The sequence below is a fragment of the Camelina sativa genome, chromosome 10, assembly GCF_030686135.1.
Source record: "Camelina sativa cultivar CO46 ecotype springtype chromosome 10, ASM3068613v1".
Classification (NCBI taxonomy): Eukaryota; Viridiplantae; Streptophyta; class Magnoliopsida; order Brassicales; family Brassicaceae; genus Camelina; species Camelina sativa.
The window spans coordinates 14539520-14560982 of NC_141889.1; the positions used below are offsets into that span (position 1 = coordinate 14539520).

Sequence of the window (21463 nt, forward strand, 5' to 3'; positions counted from 1 at the left end):
CCGATAAGCACTAATGTTGTGTGCATATCCAATAAAAATACAATCAACGGTTTTAGGTCCGATGGTAACCTTCTTTGGAGGTGGCACTGCGACTTTAGCGAGGCACCCCCACACTTTTAGGTATTTGTATGATGGTACATTTCCTTTCCAAAGTTGATAAGGCGTATCGCTGGTTGTTTTGTGCGGTATTTTATTTAGGATGAGGTTTGTGGTAAGCAAAGCTTCCCCCCACAGGTTTTGTGGTAACCCCGATTCCTGCAACATTGCATTCATCATTTCTTTCAGATTTCGGTTTTTGCGTTCTGCAACTCCGTTAGATTCCGGTGAATAGGGAGCAGTAGTTTGATGTATAATACCATTTTCTTGGCAAAAGTCATTAAAAGGTCCATCATACTCGCCTCCTCTATCACTTCTTACTACCTTGATAGTATTTGAGAGTTGATTTTCAACTTCAGTTTTATATTCTTTGAATTTCTCCAAGACTTCGTTTTTACTACGTAACAAATAAACGTAGCAATATTTTGTACAATCATCTATGAAAGTAACAAAATACTTTTTACCGCCTCTAGATTGTACGTATTTTAAATTGCACAAATCTGTGTGTATTAATTCTAGAGGTTTGGTTGCTCTTTCAACACGAGGTGATGGTGTTTTTGTGAGTTTCGCTTGAACGCATACTTTACATTTTTCTTTGGTTATTTTGCATTTTGGGATTAGGTTCAAATTAATTAATCTTTGCAAAGATTTATAATTCACATGTCCTAATCGTTCATGCCATAAATTAGAAGACTCAACCAAATAAGCAACTGAATTTTTATTCATGGAATTGTTTGAAACAGAAGTAGAAGCTACATCATTTTTCTTAAGGATTGTTGCAACACACAGCTTAACAAGTCCTCCCTTAACAAAACCTTTGCCAATAAAGACACCATTCTTCCTCAGAGTCATCTGATCGGACGCAAGGTTAGCAGCAAAGCCGTGCTTGCTCAATAGGGTCCCAGAGACCAGATTCTTCCTCATGTCTGGAACATGCTTCACGTTGTGGAGCGTGACGGCCATTCCGGAAGTCATCTTCAAGACCACCTTTCCGGTTCCAACGATCTTGGAGTGAGACACATTGCCCATCATCAGATTCTCACCAGACTTGGATTTCTGATAAGTGCTGAACATGTCTCTGTGAATGCAGATGTGGGTAATGGCTCCAGTGTCGTACCACCACTCCCTTGGGTTCTCATTGTTCATCACCACATTTGCTTCCGTGACGACCGTACACAAGTCTTCTTCAGTCAAATTGGCTTGATTTTTACCCTTGTCTTTGCTGCGACATTCAGCGGTTTTGTGACCTTTCTTGCCACAGTAGCTGCACTTTCCAGCAAACTTCTTAGCCCCGCCTTGCTTCTTGAAGAACGTGGAGGGCTGAGGTGCCGTCTTGCCTAGTACAGCCTTTTTTGGTGAAGCTCCTTTGTTGCCGTAGACAACCTTGGCTTTCCCTTTTCTCCTATACTCAGCCATATTTGCATTCTCATCAATGACGGACACAGCGTTGTCACGTGCAGTTGATTGGTTTTGCAGCCTTGAGATTAGGTTGAGCAAGGTGATTGGCTTCTGCTTGTGATCCAGATAGTGCTTGAAGTCGCTCCAACTTAGAGGTAGCTTCTCGATGAAGCAATTCACTGTGAATGTCTCACATATATTCATTCCTTCATCAGCTAACTGTTGTGCAAGCACTTGAAGCTCATGTACTTGGTCCATTATGGGCCTGGAATCCACCATCTGGTAGTTGAGAAACTCCCTTGTGGCGTGTTTCGCTGAGCCCACATTGTAGACTTTGTACTTGGTTTCTAGAAGATTCCAGAGAACATTGGAGGTTAGTGCTTTGTTAAACACCTTGAACAGCTTTTCCTCCATGTGCACAAGGATGGCATTTTTGCACAAGTAGTCCGAGTGATGCCACGCATCAACGCTTGCATTCGCATGCACGTCGTTGATATCAACAGGCAGTGCCAGAGCATCTTCGGTGAGAAACTTCTGCAGGTTGAGTGTACACAAGAAGAAGTGCATCTTTTGTTGCCACGATTCAAAGTTTGTGCCATCAAACTTGTTGGGCGTCACTGCAGAGATCGGGATGCTCGGTTTCAGCTCGGTCGGAAGGAGAGGAGCAGGTGGTGGACCGTACCCAGGTTGGGTTGTCGACTCACGAGGTTCCTCGAAAGCACCTCCGTTGTTGTTGTTATCAACACCGTTAGTCATTTGTTCATAAAATACAAAAGATATGTCAATATTTTTGAACAAATATAATTGTTAATCAAGAGTTAGCAATTAAATAATTGAATAATTAAATTAATTTAATTTGCTAAAAATTAATTATTTTCTGTAGATAGCTTTATAGTACGTTATAACACGTTTGCAATAAAGCTATTGTAGAAAAAACAATTTTTGATTGCTCGAAGAACTGTTTCACGAAACTACCACATGCATGGTCTTCATGGAAACTGTTTTAGAATCTCGAGAATCTTGTAGTGAAGTTTTGCGAAATACAACCCGAAGGCCTTCACATAAACATTCACAAATCGATTACACTACGACATTAATCGTTTATCAACTGTATGCGTCGTAAGATCCGTTTTAAACTATATGTAGAAAATGAATCTTTACTTTGGGTTAAGACTGTATGACCGCGAAAATCCAAATATATTAGATAACGAATATGATGCCTATGTAAAATGATAAAGAAAGAATAGATTCTCGGAGGCGAGATATGATATCTTTCCTTAACCCAAAGTAGCTCCCGCAGTGTGGCGGATTAGTGAGTACATGGATCCTAGGATACAACCGAGACGAGCCCGAATCACAGCACTTGATTTCGGACTCAAACGAACGTTGGCTCAACGATACACTCTTGATAACACTTACGTTTCTTAGAGAGAGAAAGAGGAGTGAGAGAGAGTTGGACTTTTGCTGTTTTTGAGTTTTGTTTCTTCGCAAGTGTCTGAAACAATGAACGAGAGAGCTCTGTATTTATATGGAGAGAACGACGAGATGCTCTCCACAAAATCTGGGCTCGTGGACTGAGATATCGGGGAGTTGAGGTGAGCTGAAGACGCGCCCGAGTATCACACGTTAGCGAGATCTCCGGAACGACTAACTCTTCCGTTTGGAGTTGATAAGATTTCAACTCTCGACTTTATTATGCAAAACGACATATCTTGTTGGACCTAAAGGCCCATTAACCAAGACCCAAACTCGAGCTCAGTTTGATACGACACAAAGGCATGTGTGGTTTGCGTAACGGTCACTCATCTCAAGCTAACCACTTCTCATTCATTATAACAACGATTTTGACAAGTAACTACACTATGTTATAGTGCTCATTACAAGGAATCCAAAGAGTCCTTAAACCGGTCATTCCGATGATGGACATCACCGGAAAATTCATCGGAAAGATGGCTAAAGCTATGTTGTCAAAATTGTAGTTCCAACACACCCATCCGTGAAGACAATCAAAAAGCACCAGAAACTAATGTTTCTATCAAGTCTCAGGAGAGATCTACCAAATCAAGATCTTCGAGAAAAAGACCTAACCCGGATCATTGGGATCGTATCACAAGTACCTTAGAAAATCAAGAGAGGTTTTGGTCAGCGGGGCGGAGAACATTTGATTCCTTCAATCCATTTAGTAGTGCCATATGTTCTGAAGAGTTGCTAAAGATGTCTACATTAGATCATGATGGCGAGTTGTATTGGATAGCTCTTGACTACCTAGCTGGAAACGAGAATAGTCGTCAGATTTTTATGACTTTACCTACGGAGCAACAAAAGATAAAGTATTTGGAAAGGATCACAGGAAAGAGGAACTAGACAATTTCTTAGGATGGATTTAATTTAGAGGGTCGTTTTCTTTGAATTATTTTTCGTTTTCGTATGGCATTTTTTTAAAAATTTTGCTTTAAGAGATTTATTATTTTAGTTACGAACTAGGTCTCTCTTTTAAAATATGCGAGTAAAAGATGTGAGGAATGAGGATAATGGATATTTAATATAATATTTTTTCTTGCTTAATTAATCTATTTTACCTTTGTTTATTACAGGAGATTGCAATGATGTGTAATCAAAGTATGGTTGTTGTGGTTTGCTTAATGGTCGAGAGTGAACGACAAGATCCATACTGTGATAGAAAATTAATGAGGACGGATCAAGGTCGCGGAGTACGTCATACTATGAAAATGATTACTGGTTCTGGTAAAGAATGCTATGAAACCTTGCGAATGAATCAAGAAACCTATAGAAGGTTATGTGATACTCTCAAGAATGATTACAATCTTAAAGAGTCACGTGAATGCACTGTGGAAGAAGCTGTGGCAATGTTCTTAGAAACACTTGGGCATGATGAAGTGCAGAGGCAAATTGCTAAAAATTTTCAACGCAGTCAAGAGACAGTGAACAGAAAATTTATGGAAGTGTTAGATTTCGTACTCTTTCTGTCAAAGGATATTTTAAAGCCTCAACCAGAAGATTTTCAACAGATTAATAATCGGCTATTAGCAGATAGAAGATATTGGCCTTTTTTTAGTGGTTGCATTGGAGCTCTTGATGGCACGCATGTGCCGGTACGAATTAGAAGTGATCAAAAAGAGAGGTATTGGAATGTAAGAAAGCAGTTCCCCTCGATGAATGTTCTTGCTATTTGCAACTTTGATATGAAGTTCACATATGTGTATGTTGGCACACCTGGAAGAGCACACGATACCAAAGTTCTTACGTATTGTGCACAAGAAGACAGTTTCTTCCCGAAACCTCCTCAAGGAAAATATTTTGTTGTTGATTCTGGATATCCAAATAGGAAGGATTATTTAGCGCCATATCGCAAAACAAGATATCATCCACATCAATGGGGTGAAGGACCACCTAATTCTGCAAGCGAGATGTTTAACAAACGACATTCATCTTTGCGTTCAGTGATTGAACGTACTTTTGGTGTGTGGAAGGCAAAGTGGCGAATACTTAAAAATGAGGCGCGGTATAGTCTTCAAACACAGTGCAAAATTGTTGTAGCAACCATGGCTCTTCATAATTTTATACGTTCATCAAGCATTATTGATGATGATTTTGAAGAGTACGAAACGATGGAAGAAGAAACATTGAATCCTTTTGATTCAGATGACGTACCCGAAAACGAAAACACACGTTATGAACCTACAGGAGATGCATATATGAATGGGATCCGAAACAATATTGCAGAAAGTATTTGGGCTGCTCGACATTAGTTATTAATAATTTTGAGATTATGTTTTATATGTTTTTATGCTTACAAACTATTTTTCGTATGATTTGTTTCATTTATTTTAATATTCATAAGTTATTGTTTCATTTGATATTATGCTTATAAGATGTTTTAATTTGTTTTTCAAAATAAGTATTTTAAACTATTTCATTAGCAACAAAATCTATATTTGTATATTTAAAATGTCTAATTTTGTAATTTTATGTCTAAATGCTAACAGCTGTATCAATCACATATCATTGTTAATATATTAATACCATACAGCTTATGCAGCATACTGCTCATGCTGCATAATACTAATGCTCCACTAACAGTTGTTCCAATCAAGGCCTTAGAGTTTAAATAAAATTAGATTTTATTTTATCTATTTACTTTTATATAAAACCCTTTTAGGTTAAGTTTTAAATTTTTTACATTTTTATTTTTTTTAAATTTTAATAATGAATCGACATGTGTCAACATCTGACTGATATAATTGACACATGTCACGATTTTATTAATGAGTAATTTTATCATCAAACTTTATATAATAAGATAGTTCCAAAATTACGTTGAAAAATAATTATATATATATATAAATAATAAGAAATTTACTCATTTTATATAACTATAACTATAAAAGTAAGCTAATGATTTAAACAGCACAAAAAAAAAAGAGTCCCCACGTTATCTAACTATACTTTTTTCTTCAAACCATCATAAATGATAGTATATTTTTATTTAGCACAATATTTTACGTAAATGAAATAGTAGTGTTGATTTTTATCATAAAAAAAAATCGATTTATTTTGGCACTATACTCCTATTTTAAATGCAGAAATAGACATAAAATAATGAAAAGAAATATAGATAAAAAGTAAGGTAGGTGATAATAGTAATTAAGTGTATATGAATTATGAAAGATGAATTGGACCCTTTCATATATCATAGACTATCGTGAAAAAGGATTAAGTGTATATGAATTATGAAAGATGAATTGGACCCTTTCATCATAGACTATCGTGAAAAAGGATAAAACGATTTAAGTAATGACTAATTTAAACAGCTTCACCTACTTATAATATAACAAGTTAACAACACTAGAAGTGCTCGTCGATCGTCTCTATATAACACAAGAGTCTCATCACATTACATTCATCACCTACAAATATTATATTACATGTATAGCAGAGAGAAATAACAAATTTGCTTTTTTATTTATTTATGTAAGTGTTACATACACATACACTGATCGACTTGTACTTAGTTCGAGACAAGAGATAACGTAGAATCAATTCAACTCCACTAAGTTATCATGGGTCGATCTCAAGAACAGGGAGAGGGACAAGGTCCGATTCACAGCATCCGGTTATCGACGGTGGGTGCGGCTCGACCGACAGAGACAGGTACAACTCACGAACCAACCGGTTTAGACCTAGCCATGAAGCTCCATTACCTCAAGGCGGCGTACATTTACTCCCCCGAGACGGCACGTGACTTAACCGTGAGACATATGAAAGAGAGCATGTTCATGCTGTTCGACCAGATCGCTTGGACCACAGGCAGGTTCTCACGGAGAGACTCGGGGCGTCCGTACATCAAATGCAACGACTGTGGGACGCGTTTCGTGGAAGGTCAATGCAATCTCACTGTGGAAGAGTGGCTCAGTCAACCGGATCGGTCAGTTGATGAGTTTCTCGTTTACCATCAACCTATTGGACCGGAGTTAGCGATCTCTCCGTTGATCTATGTTCAGGTATATATAGATAATCTGACTAAATATTCCTTTAGTTTTACACATGCAATCGATAATCTTAAATATTTTCTGTCAACCAGAAAATATGTATATAGTATATATTTTACTAAATCTTTTAGAAATGTTTTTCTATTATATTTTTGGCCTTCATTGAGATGGACTGGTCCTCACAGTTTATCTTTGCTAACAAGTAACAACACTAATAAAAAGAAGATATGTAGAAAATATAAAAAAAATGATAGAAAACACTTATTAATATTAAGCAGAAAAGAAGACCAACCATGCTGATGGATCATGGATGGGGTCTGATTTTATTGAGTTGCAAAAAGGCAATTATGAGCTTAAACTAGATTAGAAATCTATGTTAGGGTTTTTTGGGGGACTACCGTATGCCCTAATCTAGGAAAGACAAAATAACATATACTCCATTAGAACATTAAATGCATGAACTGTCACAACAAAATTTAATACACGAACGCTTCTGTTCGTACCATTAACTTGCATGAAAGAAGACTGACTCAGAGTAGGTGTACTAAATTTAATAAAACATTCCGACTTTTCAACCTTGAGTTGCGAACTAGATTGGGACGAATTTAATTCGTTGGAACTAAGAGTTTCATATGTCAAGTAGTGTATTAATTGATCCAAACCATTTTACACATGATCTGAAAAATAAAGTAAATATATTTTGGATCAATTTATTTCGATGAATCCGAGAAGTTACAACTTTCTACCTATAGAACATTTTAAAATGGTTTTCAGATAGTTTACATGCAAACTTATGGTTTGTAAATTCTAAACCGGTTTGAAGCTAATTTTATATCGGTTTTGTTAACGCAGTTGACCCGGTTTAAATGCGGAGGATTAGGTTTGGGCCTGAGCTGGGCCAATATAATTGGAGACTCATTCTCTCTATTTTACGCCTTCAACTTCTGGACTAAGGCCATTACCGGAGAAACGATTCATGCCCCAATACCCTCTAAGGGAGACAGAGGGTTCCAAAGTCCAAACCCAACAGTTAAAGATCCGGTTTCGGTTAAACGGATCGACCCGGTTGGAGATCTCTGGGTCACTCCAAACAACAAGAAAATGGCGACGTACTGTTTCAATCTCTCAGTCGCCGATCAGATATCACCACATTTTCCGGCGAACGGAGATAATTCGATTCCGGTGTTCGAGATCATCGCCGGAATCATATGGAAATGCGTAGCTAAAGTTAGGGCGGAGCCAGAGCCTGTGACGGTTACGATCATCAAAAAGGATCCGAACGATCTGAAACCTAATAACGCGATTCGTAACAGTCAGGTGATAAGTTCGGTTCAAGTTGATTTCCCGGTAGCGGAAGCGACGGTGGAGGAACTGGTGAGATCTATTGGGGAAGCGAAGGATGAGAGATTTGGAATCGAGGAGATCGGAGGGAGCTGTGATGGGAATTTGGATTTTGTTGTGTACGGTGCGAAGCTAACGTTTGTGGATCTGAGTGGTGAGGATTTGTATGGAGCCAGGGTGATGGGGAAGTCGCCGCATTCGGTTTACTTTAATGTTGAAGGGGTAGGGGAGGAAGGGTTGGTGGTTGTTTACGCCGCAGCGAAATCGGAGGAGAGGGTTGTGACGGTTACGTTGCCGGAGGAAGAGATGGAGATGGTAAAATTGGAGTTTAAGAAGTGTGGTATGATCGCGCCGTAAGTGTGTGTATTAACGGCTGATAAGTGTAAAATGTGAATTCATAAATGTTGTTGTTTTTTTTTTTTTAAATTAATAAATGTGATGAATTATTGGTTTTTGCTGAAGTGTTGTAAGTTGTGTAACGTTGTTGTAAAATTATACAATCCCTATATTACTAAAAGAGAAGTACAACTACTACCTATCTCGAAAATGTCACTATGACTTAGTCTAGAATTTGAGTCATTAAAGATAAATTAGTTATTCATTGTGTTTTGGGTCGGGTTAAATTTTTGAAATTACCCGAAATCTAACAATCGGATATTTCGCAATCGGATTCTTAATGGGTTTGGTTTTATAACCCATTCTTGAGATTTTAGAAAGCTTAATCTTTTGAATAAAAAAAATAAACAAAGCTGCATCTTTAATTTCATTACCATACTTGATCTAGGCCGACAATGACTAGGTTTAAAGTCACAATATTCAATCTCACATCAAATTAGATTATAGGAAAATCAATTAATTTAGGAGAAATCAATTTCTATAGAATATTGTTTGATCCTATAATTTAGGAAACTAATAAACTAATTCAAATGGAATTTTTAATAAGTCTTAACAATAAAATCTAAATCAATCAATATAAATCCTACGATAAACTTTAACAAAATTATCATATTTAATATATCAATAACTGATTTCCCAAATCACAAAGATCTCAATCTTTTGAAAGTGTTCTCAAAATATTTGAATGTAATTTTTCATTTGAATGAAATTTATTAAATTTCCAAATCGTAAACCTATTAAAACTCTATCGTTATATAATTGTGAACAAAACATTTAAATAGTGAACATTATACAGTATCACCAAATTAATTATGCAATATATTCTTAGAATATACCCTAATTTTTGATGTTAATCGTCTTGCTATAAATGCAATGTTAGTCATCAAGGTTGAAACATTATACCTTCCACTATTTCTTTGTTGTCTATTTCATTTACCATTTTTCCTATAAATAATGAATTCAAGAGTTTTACTATGTCACTCGCCATGGCCATGGCGTTAGCGTTATCATAAGAGACTTGTGTTGCCATGTTATCGGCTTGAATTGTAAGTTATTCATAGTCCTTTTTACTATTATTGGTTTAATTGAATTTTTTACTATAGGTTTCAATGAATTTCTACTAGATTTGGAAGCTTATGTCTTGCTTTTTCTTTAGGTCATGACTGTCTTCTCTGCTACTCTCGGATGGGCTGCTCCAAATTTGGTATAAGCCTTTTCCATGTCACCTCTATTTCTCTTTCATGTTAAAAATTTGTTACTAAATGCTGAGTCTAATGCCGAGTCTTTTTCTCTTTAGGATTTGAATCTAATGTTGTTGTAGGTTGCTCTTCCTGGTGGAATGTTTTTTCAATCATTTTTGGCATTCAATCGTATCTTACTTCTATTGAGGCCAAATGCTTCTTATGGTACGATTCTTATGGGGTTTCAACATATTTTAATGTGTAAAAGTGATTGTTTTTGTATGCTAACATGCTTCTTTTTCTTTGTTTTCTTTAGGTCATGAAGAAAAATTAACTTATAATTCTTATTTTTAGTATTCTAATTTTATTAGTTTTTATTGTATTTGGGAGAAATACTTTCAAAAGCTTTCGGTGTTGGTAAGTTTAATTTAGTAAAATTCATAAATAATTTTAACAATTAGGTTTTATATGGTTAATTTTTGTTACTAAACCAAATCATTTTAAAAAAATTAACTTATGTTTATTGATTTTAGTTTTCTATTACCTTTATTTGCACTTTGTTTTGTTTTTTTTTTATTTGTTTACTAAGTCATTAAATTTTTAAAAAAATTACAACATTAAATTAAACCTTTTCCCTACATAAAAAGAAAATTAGTAGGATTCTTTTCTTTCATTTGATTCCATCATTCTAGCCTAAAAATAATATTGGATGAAGATCAATTTGATGTGTCACCAAATCAACACTCAAAAATAAGAAAGATTTTAAATGTATAGTATTTTACTGTTCTCATCAAATCTTAAATTTTTATGACACAATTTTGCAGTTTTATCGTAGGTTATCCTTAGATCCAATGAATGATTTGAAGAAAAAAATCTCACAGCTTATCACGAAGCTCTGGTGTATCTTTAGGCATGTTGAGCGTTTTAACAAGCTTCAACAGCGAGGCAGTTTGAACTGCTTCCCTGCTTCCAAATCCTGAAAGCTACAAAGCCATATAGTTTGATATATATATATATATATAAAAAGAAAGGAGACTTGCTGATAAATGCATACATGTTCACAATATATTTTACTCAAAAACAATTTTTTTTAGAGGATTATATATATATATATATATACATCTTCAGCATATTCCAAGCCAAAAATACCATTCAATCATTAGCAAAGACTTAGAAGTAGCTATGGATCTCATATAAAAAAAGGCCATACACATACAAATTACATGAAAACAGAAAAAGAAAAAAAGAATATACCTTTTTCTAATGATGCTCGTTGGTATTTGCTGGAAATATGGAATTGTGTGTTATTCTTCCTAAACCAAGAAGAGTTAAAGTGTTTCAAATGTATAGATATTGAAAATTCGCTTAAAATATTTCAGAAAAGGGAAGATATAGAAGAATTATTGATTACCTTGCATTTCCTTGGCATTTTATTAAACAAAATTCACTCTTTGTCATCCCTAATGGCTCACCTTAATTCATAAGATGAGAATGAACTTTATTAGAATATGGTGACAAAAAAATAATGTTTTCTATATGAGATAAAGATGACTTGAAAATGTTACACATAGGATAGAAGTTTGATTTGATCATACGGGCTTGTACACGCTCAAAGAAAGCATTTGGGGATCTCCATCAACCTTCATCATAAGAATCGTTGGAAGACCTACTAATGGCTTGACAACCTGTTTCAAAACAATATGTTTAAAAACAGAGTAGACATAACAATCTCCCATGAATGTACTTGCATTCTATACCAGCGATGTCCGATGTGTGACATAACGCCAATGTCGAAGATGTGTTATAGTTGGAGACGGAGAGTTCTGGAAATATAAACTGATGCTCTGTTAGAGCAATCGGTTGGCGAGAATTTAAAGATTCAAAAATTTGCAAAAATAAAGAAATGAGTTTTGAGTACATGGTGAGTTGAATTTGTAGAAGATGATGAAACTGTTTCTACGATCTAGAGATCGTGATAACATGGTGATAGTGTGGAGAAAGTTTAGGGATTTTGTTTTGTTGTTTTTCGATCGTAATTTTATTTTTCAGAAATCTTTTAATTTAAATCAATAAAAAGAAATCTATTTGGCAAGATCTAATTGGTGAGATGACTTGTGCTTTATATGATAAATATAAAAAAACTTTTTGGGAAAATTACTAATTTGACCCAAATTGAACACTTAATTACTAGATTAGCTCATAAAATTTGAGGGTTAGTTGAGTTATTTTTATACCTAGAATACACTTTTATACTTTGTTAGGAAAAAGTCAATATTACCTTTGGTTAAAAATTCTTGCAATTTCGTTTTTTTTAATAATAAAATTCTGCCAAACAAGTAATGACAAATTTTTTTGTAAGTGACAGATTTTTTTGTCCATGACAGATTTTTTTTGGCGGACTTCTTTTGGATGGCATATTAATTTGAAAGTTTGACGGCAGATTTGTTTTTTTACGGCAGATTTTTTGAAGTACGCAACGACATATTTTTTTTGAACAACAAATTTTTTTAACGCGACATACTTATTTATAAAGTCACGACAGATTTTCATTATTTTAGACAAATGTTTAGGAATTTTGTGGCAGATTTTTTTGATTGTTGTAACAGTTTTTTTTCCTTCAAAAATCTGCCACATTACGACAGATTTATAAACGGAAAAATAACTACTAGTTTGACATCTACTGGTAATAGATTTTTTTATAGTTATAACTGATTTTTGGATTGAAGAAAAAATCTGTTGTTTGATAACATATTTTCTTAAGTCTTTTTAAAATTGCTATATTGACATATTTTCACACAATACGTTGTGGCAGATTTTCTTATGTTATGACAGTTTTGTTTTTTTCAACTATAAAAATCTGCTGCTTACTAACAGATTTATTATATACGAAGACAATGATAACATATTTTTTTTTTGTTAATATAGTGACAGCAGATGTTTTATCTGTAATGACAGATTAATTATATTGGAAGTTAATAACATTTTTTCTTATATTATTACTTGATAACAGATTTTTTTTCAGGGTAATGACAAATTTATTATTGTGTTTTGCGATAGATTTTTTTTACGGTTAAACAACAGACTTTTTAAGTAGTTGATATATATGGCAAGAATCTAGGGTTTACCTTATTATTTCGTGTTTGTCTTGTGCCTCCCCCAATATCGACTCCAATTTTTTTCTCTTTTGGGTTCATCTTATTTTTCCATAGATTCCTTCTTCCTTCTCTCCAATGTGGATTTAATCATGCTTTCTTTCCTTCTCGGGTTCATAATTGACTTCTCTATTATTTTTCTTTTAGGTTTTTTTTTCATCGCTTCCTTCACGTTTTAGAGTGCATTTGATCGTTACACAACAAAGAGAATATGAAGCAGGTGATTCTCGTTTGTGGTAATTGGATCTTCGAAAACAACAAATGGTTGTTTGTTGTCGATATTGAAAGGGGTTCACGAATTCTAGAATGTAATGATCAAAGCAGTTTTGATGATTGCATTGGAATGGTATATGAGGATTACAGACTGGATAACAAGGTATTCGATGTTGTGTTGAGTTACAAGATCTCGAAGAGGTTATTGCAGGATTTACCCGCTGATACACCACCAATTATTATTGATAATTCTCGTCAGTTGCACACTTTTTTAGGGCAATTGAAAAGGGATACAGGTCGTCTTTGTGTTGAAGTGAAGAAGAAAATACGGACTGATTCGAATCACAAAAGTAAGAAACGAGGAAGAGATGAAAACGATTATGTTGGAGAAGAGTCTCTTGATTTGACCAGCGAAGCAAAACATGAAGAGATCGATGAAGATGATAGTAAATTTGATTATTGTGATGATTCTGACGGAACAGATTTTGATGATGAGAATTTTACGCTGTATGGAATTCCACCAGAAGAAGATGAACATAAATTGCCAATGAAGAAAAGGAGTTCATCTTTTTTTATTGAAGAAAATAAAGAACCAGTTGATGTCTCAAAGGTAGACTTGTTTTCTGTGGATTTGGCTGTTGGGAAAATGTATGATACAAAGGAGCACCTAGTTTCACGGTTGAAGATACTAACCTTGGTTCAAAGATTTGATTTTTATGTTTACAAATCGAGACCAACACTATTGATTGTCAAGTGTTGGGTTAAAGGATGCAAGTGGAGGGTAATAGCTGCAACATTAAGTCACTATCCAAAGTTTGAGGTGCGTGTGTTTATTTCAGCACATACATGTTCAGTAACAGAGCGCTCTATGCGTGCCCAACAAGCAAATCATCATATTCTAGGAGAGTTGTACATAGATTTTGTTGGTAGAGTTGGTCCCAAGGTACTGCCAATGCATGTTGCTGAATTGTTGAATAAACATTTTCAAATCAAGGTAAAATTATTCTTTCCAGTTCTATTTAGCATTATACCGTTTATTTAGTTTCACAACAATTTAAAATAATATTATTCTTAATAGATGGATTATTGGAAGGCATATCGAACACTAAGGCATGCTCGCGAGTTGGTCAGGGGTAGTCCAGAGAGTGGTTATGAGCAGCTTCCTACATATTTGTATATGATAAAAATGGCAAATCCTGGAACTTTTACACAGCTTGAAGTTGATGAAGCTCAAAGATTTAAGTACTGTTTTCTAGCATTTGGTGCAAGCATACAGGGATTTCCATTCTTGAGGAAAGTGGTTGTTGTGGATGGTACTTTTTTACAAGGAAAATACTTAGGGACACTTCTGACAGCAACAGCTCAAGATGGCAATTTTCAGATTTTTCCAATTGCTTTCGCCGTGGTTGATACAGAGAATGATGAATCATGGGAATGGTTTTTCAAGCAACTCAGTTGTGTGATACCAGATGATGAAAACCTTTCCATTATTTCTGATAGGCACAAATCAATTGGGAAAGCTATTCAGAAGGTTTATCCGAAGTCTAGCAGGGGAATATGTACATACCATATGTATAAGTTTATTTTGGTCCGGTTTAAAGGTCGAGCAGAATTTGCTTTGGTTAAAAAGGCGGTGAATGCTTGTAGACTTATCGACTTTCAAACCACATTTGATCAGATAGAAGCTATGAATCCAGCACTACATGAGTACTTCGTAAGGGTTGATGTGCGTATGTGGACTCGTGTACATTTCCCATGTGATAGGTACAACTTGCTTACAAGCAACATTGCAGAATCAATGAATAAGGTCATGTCACATGCTAGGAGTTATCCTATTGTACAACTATTGGAAGAAATAAGGTCCATCATGAATAGGTGGTTTTCAGATAGAAGGAGTGATGCATTGAAGATGACAACAATTTTGACACGTGGTGTAGAGAAAATTCTCCAGGTTTATTCTTTTATCCGTTCTTAGCAAATGTTGATGTTGGTTATTTATGTTTCAAATATAATGTATATATTATTTTTATAGGGTCGTGTGGACTATGCTAAGCTACTTACTGTCCAAGATATCGACGCACACCAAGTACAAGTAACAAGTGAGACATTTCTGCATGTTTTCAATTTGAGAGATAAAAAGTGTATGTGTCGCAGGTTTGACTTGGAGAAACTCCCTTGTGCACACGCAATTGTGGCCGGTGAATACAGGAACATATCTCGTATTTCAATTAGTCATCCTTATTATCGAAAAAACTACGTGTACAATTCCTACGTGAATGCCATCATGCCAAGGGAGTTTAATAAATCTGTTCCTGGACATGTGATAACGAAGGTATGTTGAGCACCGATCCCTAAACAACAACCAGGAAGGCCAAAGAATTCAAGAATTAAATTCGCATTTGAGATTGCAATGGAAAAGAAGAAGCCAAGAAAACTATACACATGCAGTAATTGCAACCAAGTAGGACACAATCGTAAAACATGTACTCTATAAATTCCTAGTTTTTGTTATCTTCCCAAGTCCTTTTAAAATTTTTGTTGAAAATGACGCTGCTTTCTAATTCAAAGTTCTTTAATATTTTTTTGAATTGACATAGAACTCTTTTTAATTCAAAGTTCTTTTATATTCTCCAGTTCTTTTGTTAGTAATATTACGAAGTGTAGCATGTTCGAAGTGTAGCATGTTTATATAATAGTTACAAGTGTACCATAAGTAATGCTAAAACTATTAGATAATAATTCTACTCGTGGTATAATTCAAGTTATATTACCATCATGCACGTTCAGATTTAAATTATATAATGAGTATATGCTTTACTTGTGGAAAAATAAGAACGTAGTAATTCACACAAAAATAGAAGACTAGTCTACAATGATAACGTTATTAAAAACGTAAGACAATGAAACAAAATAGTTTACAAGGACTCATCAATGAGAGAAGGGATTTTAATATCTTTAGCTCGAGGATATGAATCAGACATGTTCGGTAGTATGGCTAGTTCTCTAACTTCGTCATATAATTCCGCTGCAAGCTTAATCCAAAGAGCCAACATGTTCTCATCGCAAAGCCCTTCAAATCCTTTCCCAAGAGCTAAACATTCAATATACTTTAGAGAGTACATACCACAATCACCCGGATTTTCATTTCGAGGGACATTCTTCTTCACTCTTCTCAATTCCAACATTTTTTTACTCTTCTTACGGATTGTCTCAGGAATCATGTCACTTAACATCGCTGGGATCATTCGCCATAAAGGCAAACATTCAAGAGCCATTTGATCGTCACTCACAATGCTTGGGATGCTATTATAGATGTGAATCTTGTATACTGACAATAGACATAACCTACCAACCATCATCCTCTTATCAACATCCCATGTTTTGCTAAAATCAATCACCTTTAGCAACTCACTCTACATAGGACCATCTAGGGTTGTTGGGATTTTCATTTCTTTCCAGAAATCATGGTGATCAACATCAAAGTTGTCTAAAGGGTCAAATGCATCACAATTTAAGCTTGTTATCTCCGCAAACTCATTTAAAAAAAATCTAATTGGCCTATCATCGATCAAAGACCAAACCTCATGAATGTTGTTGATTCTCAGCTGATGTGTGAGTAGATAATGAACTCTCTGCCCAGCCCATGTGTATTCCAATTCAACAAACTTTATAAACACTCCAAGAGATGATTCCTTCAGTTTATCCCACACATCCACCCCTAATCCTTCTGTCAAAATTCCAATTTTCGACACAAAACAATTGTGGTTCATACTCCTATGTTAGAGAGGCGATTTCCCATCTTCATAAAGTAAAGGAGGATATTTGATGCTATTGCTTGAAGATGCCATTCCTAAAGATACAAAAAAGAATCAAATGATAGGAAAAGAGAGCAAACAAGATGATAAATATTAAATTTGAAACCATCGATGAAACAAATCTCTCATTTAGGTAACACAAAATTGTTGGAAACTTCTAATCCAAAAAAAAATTCTCTCATTTATAGAATCGGATAAGCAATATCTCAATATCTCAAAATTGAACAAATCGACACACACAAAAAAATATAAACTTTTATCTCACAATTGAACAAATGCGATAAACAATATCTCAACACACAAACAAATTGACCAAAACAAAAACTATAATCACTCCAAACTAACTAACTATGATTAAAATATAATTTAACAAATTGATAAGCAATATCTCAAACCACAAAAAAATCGACCAAAAAAAAAACTATAATCACTCTGACCAAACTAACTAACTATGATTAAACTATAATTTCACAAAAAAGAAAGCTTTAATACCTCAAAGGGTGATACGCCCAAAATTCGAGGATCACTCAGCCGGACTAAAAAGGATAGAAACTCGCCAAGGTGCAAGGTGCAACAAGGGAGATTTGATGGATTGAGGGATCGCACAGCAGTTGCGGAAGGCTGCTGATATTCCCAACTCCAATCATTGCTAGATATGACACACTAGTCCAGCAAAAGGAGGCTGTTGCTTGGATATTACACACCAAGAAACAAAGAAATGTTCTAGACAAAGAACAAAGAGATAGACTCTAAAATGAAAAGGAAAATTAGTTGATGATTCTCAAGTGAGATTACATGAGTTTATATAGAGATAGAAAACGTGGTCACAAAGCCAAATATTATTCTTGAAACTAAAACACAATAAAGATAGATAGTTTAATGAAGATTCAACTCTAGAAGTTTGTCTTCCCAAGGTGTCCTTCCCAAGGTGAGTTGAACTCTATTTTCGTCACTCCTCTTTGACCACAAAACAAAGTGATTATTTTGGGCTTTCTTGGACTTGAATTAGGCTCAAAGTAGGCTGGACTTGATAGGTATCATCCCCAATAGTTTTTCTCATGCTCTCTTTGGCCATAAGCTCTTGAATAAGCCCATTTAATGCATTTATTAGCTTCTTAGCTTTTGCTCTAGTCATTGGTCCTTCAGGTACAAGCAATGGTTCCTCCGCTACAAGCTCCTCGGGTTCAAGCTCAGCTACTAGTTCTTCAGGTTCAAGCTCAGCTACAAGCTCCTCCTCCTTAGCTCCATCCATGATCACATCATCCCCCTCCTCTTGAAAAGGATTTAACCTCAAATCTGGATCATCTGCCACAAATGGAGCCAAATCAGCAACATTAAAAGTTGAACTCACTTTGTACTTACCTTGCAAGTCGAGTTTGTAAGCATTGTCACTGATTTTTGTCAAGACTTCGAATGGACCATCGACCCGTGGCATTAACTTAGACTCTCTTTCTAATGGTAAACGTTCCTTTCTCAAGTGTATCCACTCTAGATCTCCCACTTTAAACACTAGATGACGTCTTCCTTTGTTTGCTTGTTTCTCATATTGCTTTGTCTTTGCTTCAATATTGAGTCGAGCTTTCTCATGAATCTGCTTAACAAGTCCAGCTTTCTTTTTTCCATCCATACTAACTCTTTCACTCAAAGGCAAAGGGATTAGATCCAAAGGCGCTAGAGGATTGAAACCATAGACAATTTGGAAAGGAGAATACTTAGTAGCAGAATGAACTGAATGATTATATGCAAACTCAACATGAGGCAAACATTCTTCCCAAGATTTGATGTTCTTTTTAATGATAACACGCAAAAGAGTAGACAAAAGTCTATTCACTACCTCGGTTTGTCCATTAGTTTGAGGATGACAAGTAGTTGAAAACAACAGCTTAGTTCCTAACTTAGACCACAAAGTTTTCCAGAAATAGCTTAAGAACTTAGTATCTCTATCAGAAACAATAGTTCTAGGCATGCCATGCAATCACACAATTTCTCTAAAGAACAATTCAGCAACGTTTGTAGCATCATCAGTTTTGTGACATGGGATGAAGTGTGCCATCTTAGAAAACCTATCAACAACTACAAAGATAGAATCTCTACCTTTCTTGGTTCTAGGTAATCCTAACACAAAGTCCATTGACAGATCAGTCCAAGGTTCAGTAGGAATGTGTAAAGGAGTATACAAACCGTGGGGTTGAAGTTTAGACTTAGCTTGCTTACAAGTGACACACCTCCCACATATTCTTTCCACATCTCTCATTAAGCTCGACCTGTAGAAATGCTCATGAACCACTTTGTGGGTCTTCTTTACTCCAAAATGTCCCATCAGTCCACCTCCATGTGATTCCCTGACAAATAACTCCCTCAAAGAACATTGGGGCACACAAAGACGGTTATCAAAGAATAGGAAACCAGACATTTGATAATATTTTCCATAAGCGACTTTAGAGCATTTTCTATAAATCTCTTTAAAATACTGGTCAGTTGTATACAATTGCTTCATGAACTCAAAACCAAGCAACTTAGTCTCAAGAGCTAAAAGAAGAACATACCTTCTAGACAAGGCATCAGCCACCACATTTTCCTTACCTTGTTTGTATTTTATGACGTAGGGAAATGTCTCAATGAATTCAACCCAACGAGCGTGCCTTTTGTTCAACTTTTGCTGGCCTTTGAGGTGCTTCAAGGATTGGTGATATGTATGAATTACAAACTCCTTTGGCCAAAGATAATGTTGCCATGTTTGGAGTGCCCTAACCAAAGCGTATAGCTCTTGGTCATAAGTGCGGTAATTGAGTGTAGCTCCTCCCAATTTCTCACTGAAGTAGGCAATGGGTTTCTTTTCCTGCATCAACACAACACCAATACCCACTCCTGAGGCATCACATTCTATCTCAAAATTTTTGGAGAAATTCGGAAGTGTAAGTAAAGGCGCTTGAGTTAACTTCCCTTTAAGTATCTGAAACGCCTCTTCTTGAGCTTGTTCCCACTTGAAACCAACATTCTTCTTGATTACCTCTGTGAGTGGAGCTGCTATTGTGCTGAAGTTCTGAACAAACCACCAGTATAACCCAGCTAGCCCATGAAAGCTCCTTACCTCTCCAACAGTTTTGGGGCTAGGCAAATCACGGATGGCCTTGATCTTTTCTTCATCCACCCTGAGTCCATCAGCACCTACAATAAAACCTAATAAAACCATGTGATCTGTTCCAAAAGAGCACTTCTTAAGATTTGCAAATAACCTTTCTTTCCTAAGGACGTCTAAGACATATTTCAAATGCAGCTTATGTTCCTCACGGTTCTTGCTATAGATAAGAATGTCATCAAAGTAGACAACAACAAAATGACCAATAAAAGATCGCAAGATATGATTCATCAAACGCATGAATGTACTAGGTGCATTAGTAAGGCCAAAAGGCATGACAAGCCACTCATACAATCCTAGCTTAGTTTTGAATGCAGTCTTCCATTCATCACCTTCTTTCATGCGAATTTGGTGATATCTACTTTTCAAATCTATTTTTGAGAAAACAGAAGAACCATGCAATTCATCTAGCATGTCATCAAGCCTAGGGATTGGATGCCTATACTTTACCGTAATATTGTTGATGGCACAACAGTCTACACACATGCGCCAAGAGCCATCCTTCTTAGGCACAAGGAGAACAGGTACAACACATGGGCTTAGGCTCTCTCTTATGTAACCTTTTTCAAGAAGTTCTCCAATCTTGCTTTTGAATTTCCTTTGTTTCCAATGGATTGGTTTGATAAGCCGGCCGGTTTGGAAGTGACGCACATGGGATGAAATCAATTTGGTGTTCTATACCTCTTATTGGCGGCAAACCGTTAGGGTTTTCTTCTGGAAAGATATCTGAGAATTCCTACAAAACATCTATCAAATCACTCGGGAGTTCCGGTGCAAGGTCAGAAAATGCTATTAGTGTTTCTTTATACACAAGCAAAAGCAATGGCTGTTGAGAGTACAAAGATTTCCTTACTTGACTCTCTTTGACAAAGAAGTTAAAGTTCTTAGGAGATACCTAAGGTTTTGCTGGTCTAATTTCTTTGTCTCGACTTTTTTTCAACTGGACCTGGTCTTGATGGACCTCCAACGAAGTTAAAGGAACCAGAGTGATCTTCTTTCCTTTATGCTCAAAAGAATGCCGGTTGGTGTAGCCATCATGTATCGCCCTCATGTTAAACTGCCAAGGTCGTCCTAGAAGAATATGGCTTGCATCCATGGGAAGGACATTGCACATGATCTCATCTTCATATCGGCCGATGGTAAAAGGAACCATGACTTGCTCCCTGACGTATTGTTCGCCCGTTTCATTCAACGATTCCAGTTTAAAAGGTCGTGGATGAGG

The 21463-nt window shown here is 35.7% G+C and overlaps 3 protein-coding genes and 1 pseudogene across 3 annotated transcripts; all 4 read left to right on the forward strand.

Moving 5' to 3' along the window:
• Positions 1 to 4100: 4100 nt before the first annotated feature.
• On the forward strand, positions 4101 to 5264 carry LOC147936145 (uncharacterized). Its single transcript, XM_087468605.1, has one exon. It carries the CDS (start codon positions 4101 to 4103, stop codon positions 5262 to 5264), a length of 1164 nt encoding a protein of 387 aa, XP_087324731.1.
• Positions 5265 to 6207: 943 nt separating this feature from the next.
• LOC104719076 (protein ECERIFERUM 26) lies at positions 6208 to 8862 on the forward strand. The gene is made up of 2 exons (XM_010436918.2): positions 6208 to 7016; positions 7857 to 8862. The coding sequence occupies exons 1-2, from the start codon at positions 6576 to 6578 to the stop codon at positions 8700 to 8702; spliced, it is 1287 nt and encodes a 428-aa protein (XP_010435220.1). The 5' UTR covers positions 6208 to 6575; the 3' UTR covers positions 8703 to 8862.
• Positions 8863 to 13285: 4423 nt separating this feature from the next.
• On the forward strand, positions 13286 to 14261 carry LOC147936146 (uncharacterized; annotated as a pseudogene).
• A 104-nt stretch (positions 14262 to 14365) lies between these two features.
• LOC147936147 (uncharacterized) lies at positions 14366 to 15628 on the forward strand. The gene is made up of 2 exons (XM_087468606.1): positions 14366 to 15238; positions 15320 to 15628. The coding sequence occupies exons 1-2, from the start codon at positions 14366 to 14368 to the stop codon at positions 15626 to 15628; spliced, it is 1182 nt and encodes a 393-aa protein (XP_087324732.1).
• Positions 15629 to 21463: the final 5835 nt, after the last annotated feature.

Bases quoted from the DNA above. Each gene is read 5' to 3' on its own strand.
- LOC147936147 (XM_087468606.1), top strand. From the start codon at position 14,366: ATGGATTATTGGAAGGCATATCGAACACTAAGGCATGCTCGCGAGTTG. The intron at 15,239-15,319 runs GTTTATTCTTTT...TTATTTTTATAG, and splicing joins GTGTAGAGAAAATTCTCCAG to GGTCGTGTGGACTATGCTAA.
- LOC104719076 (XM_010436918.2), top strand. From the start codon at position 6,576: ATGGGTCGATCTCAAGAACAGGGAGAGGGACAAGGTCCGATTCACAGC. The intron at 7,017-7,856 runs GTATATATAGAT...TTGTTAACGCAG, and splicing joins CTCCGTTGATCTATGTTCAG to TTGACCCGGTTTAAATGCGG.
- LOC147936145 (XM_087468605.1), top strand. From the start codon at position 4,101: ATGTGTAATCAAAGTATGGTTGTTGTGGTTTGCTTAATGGTCGAGAGT.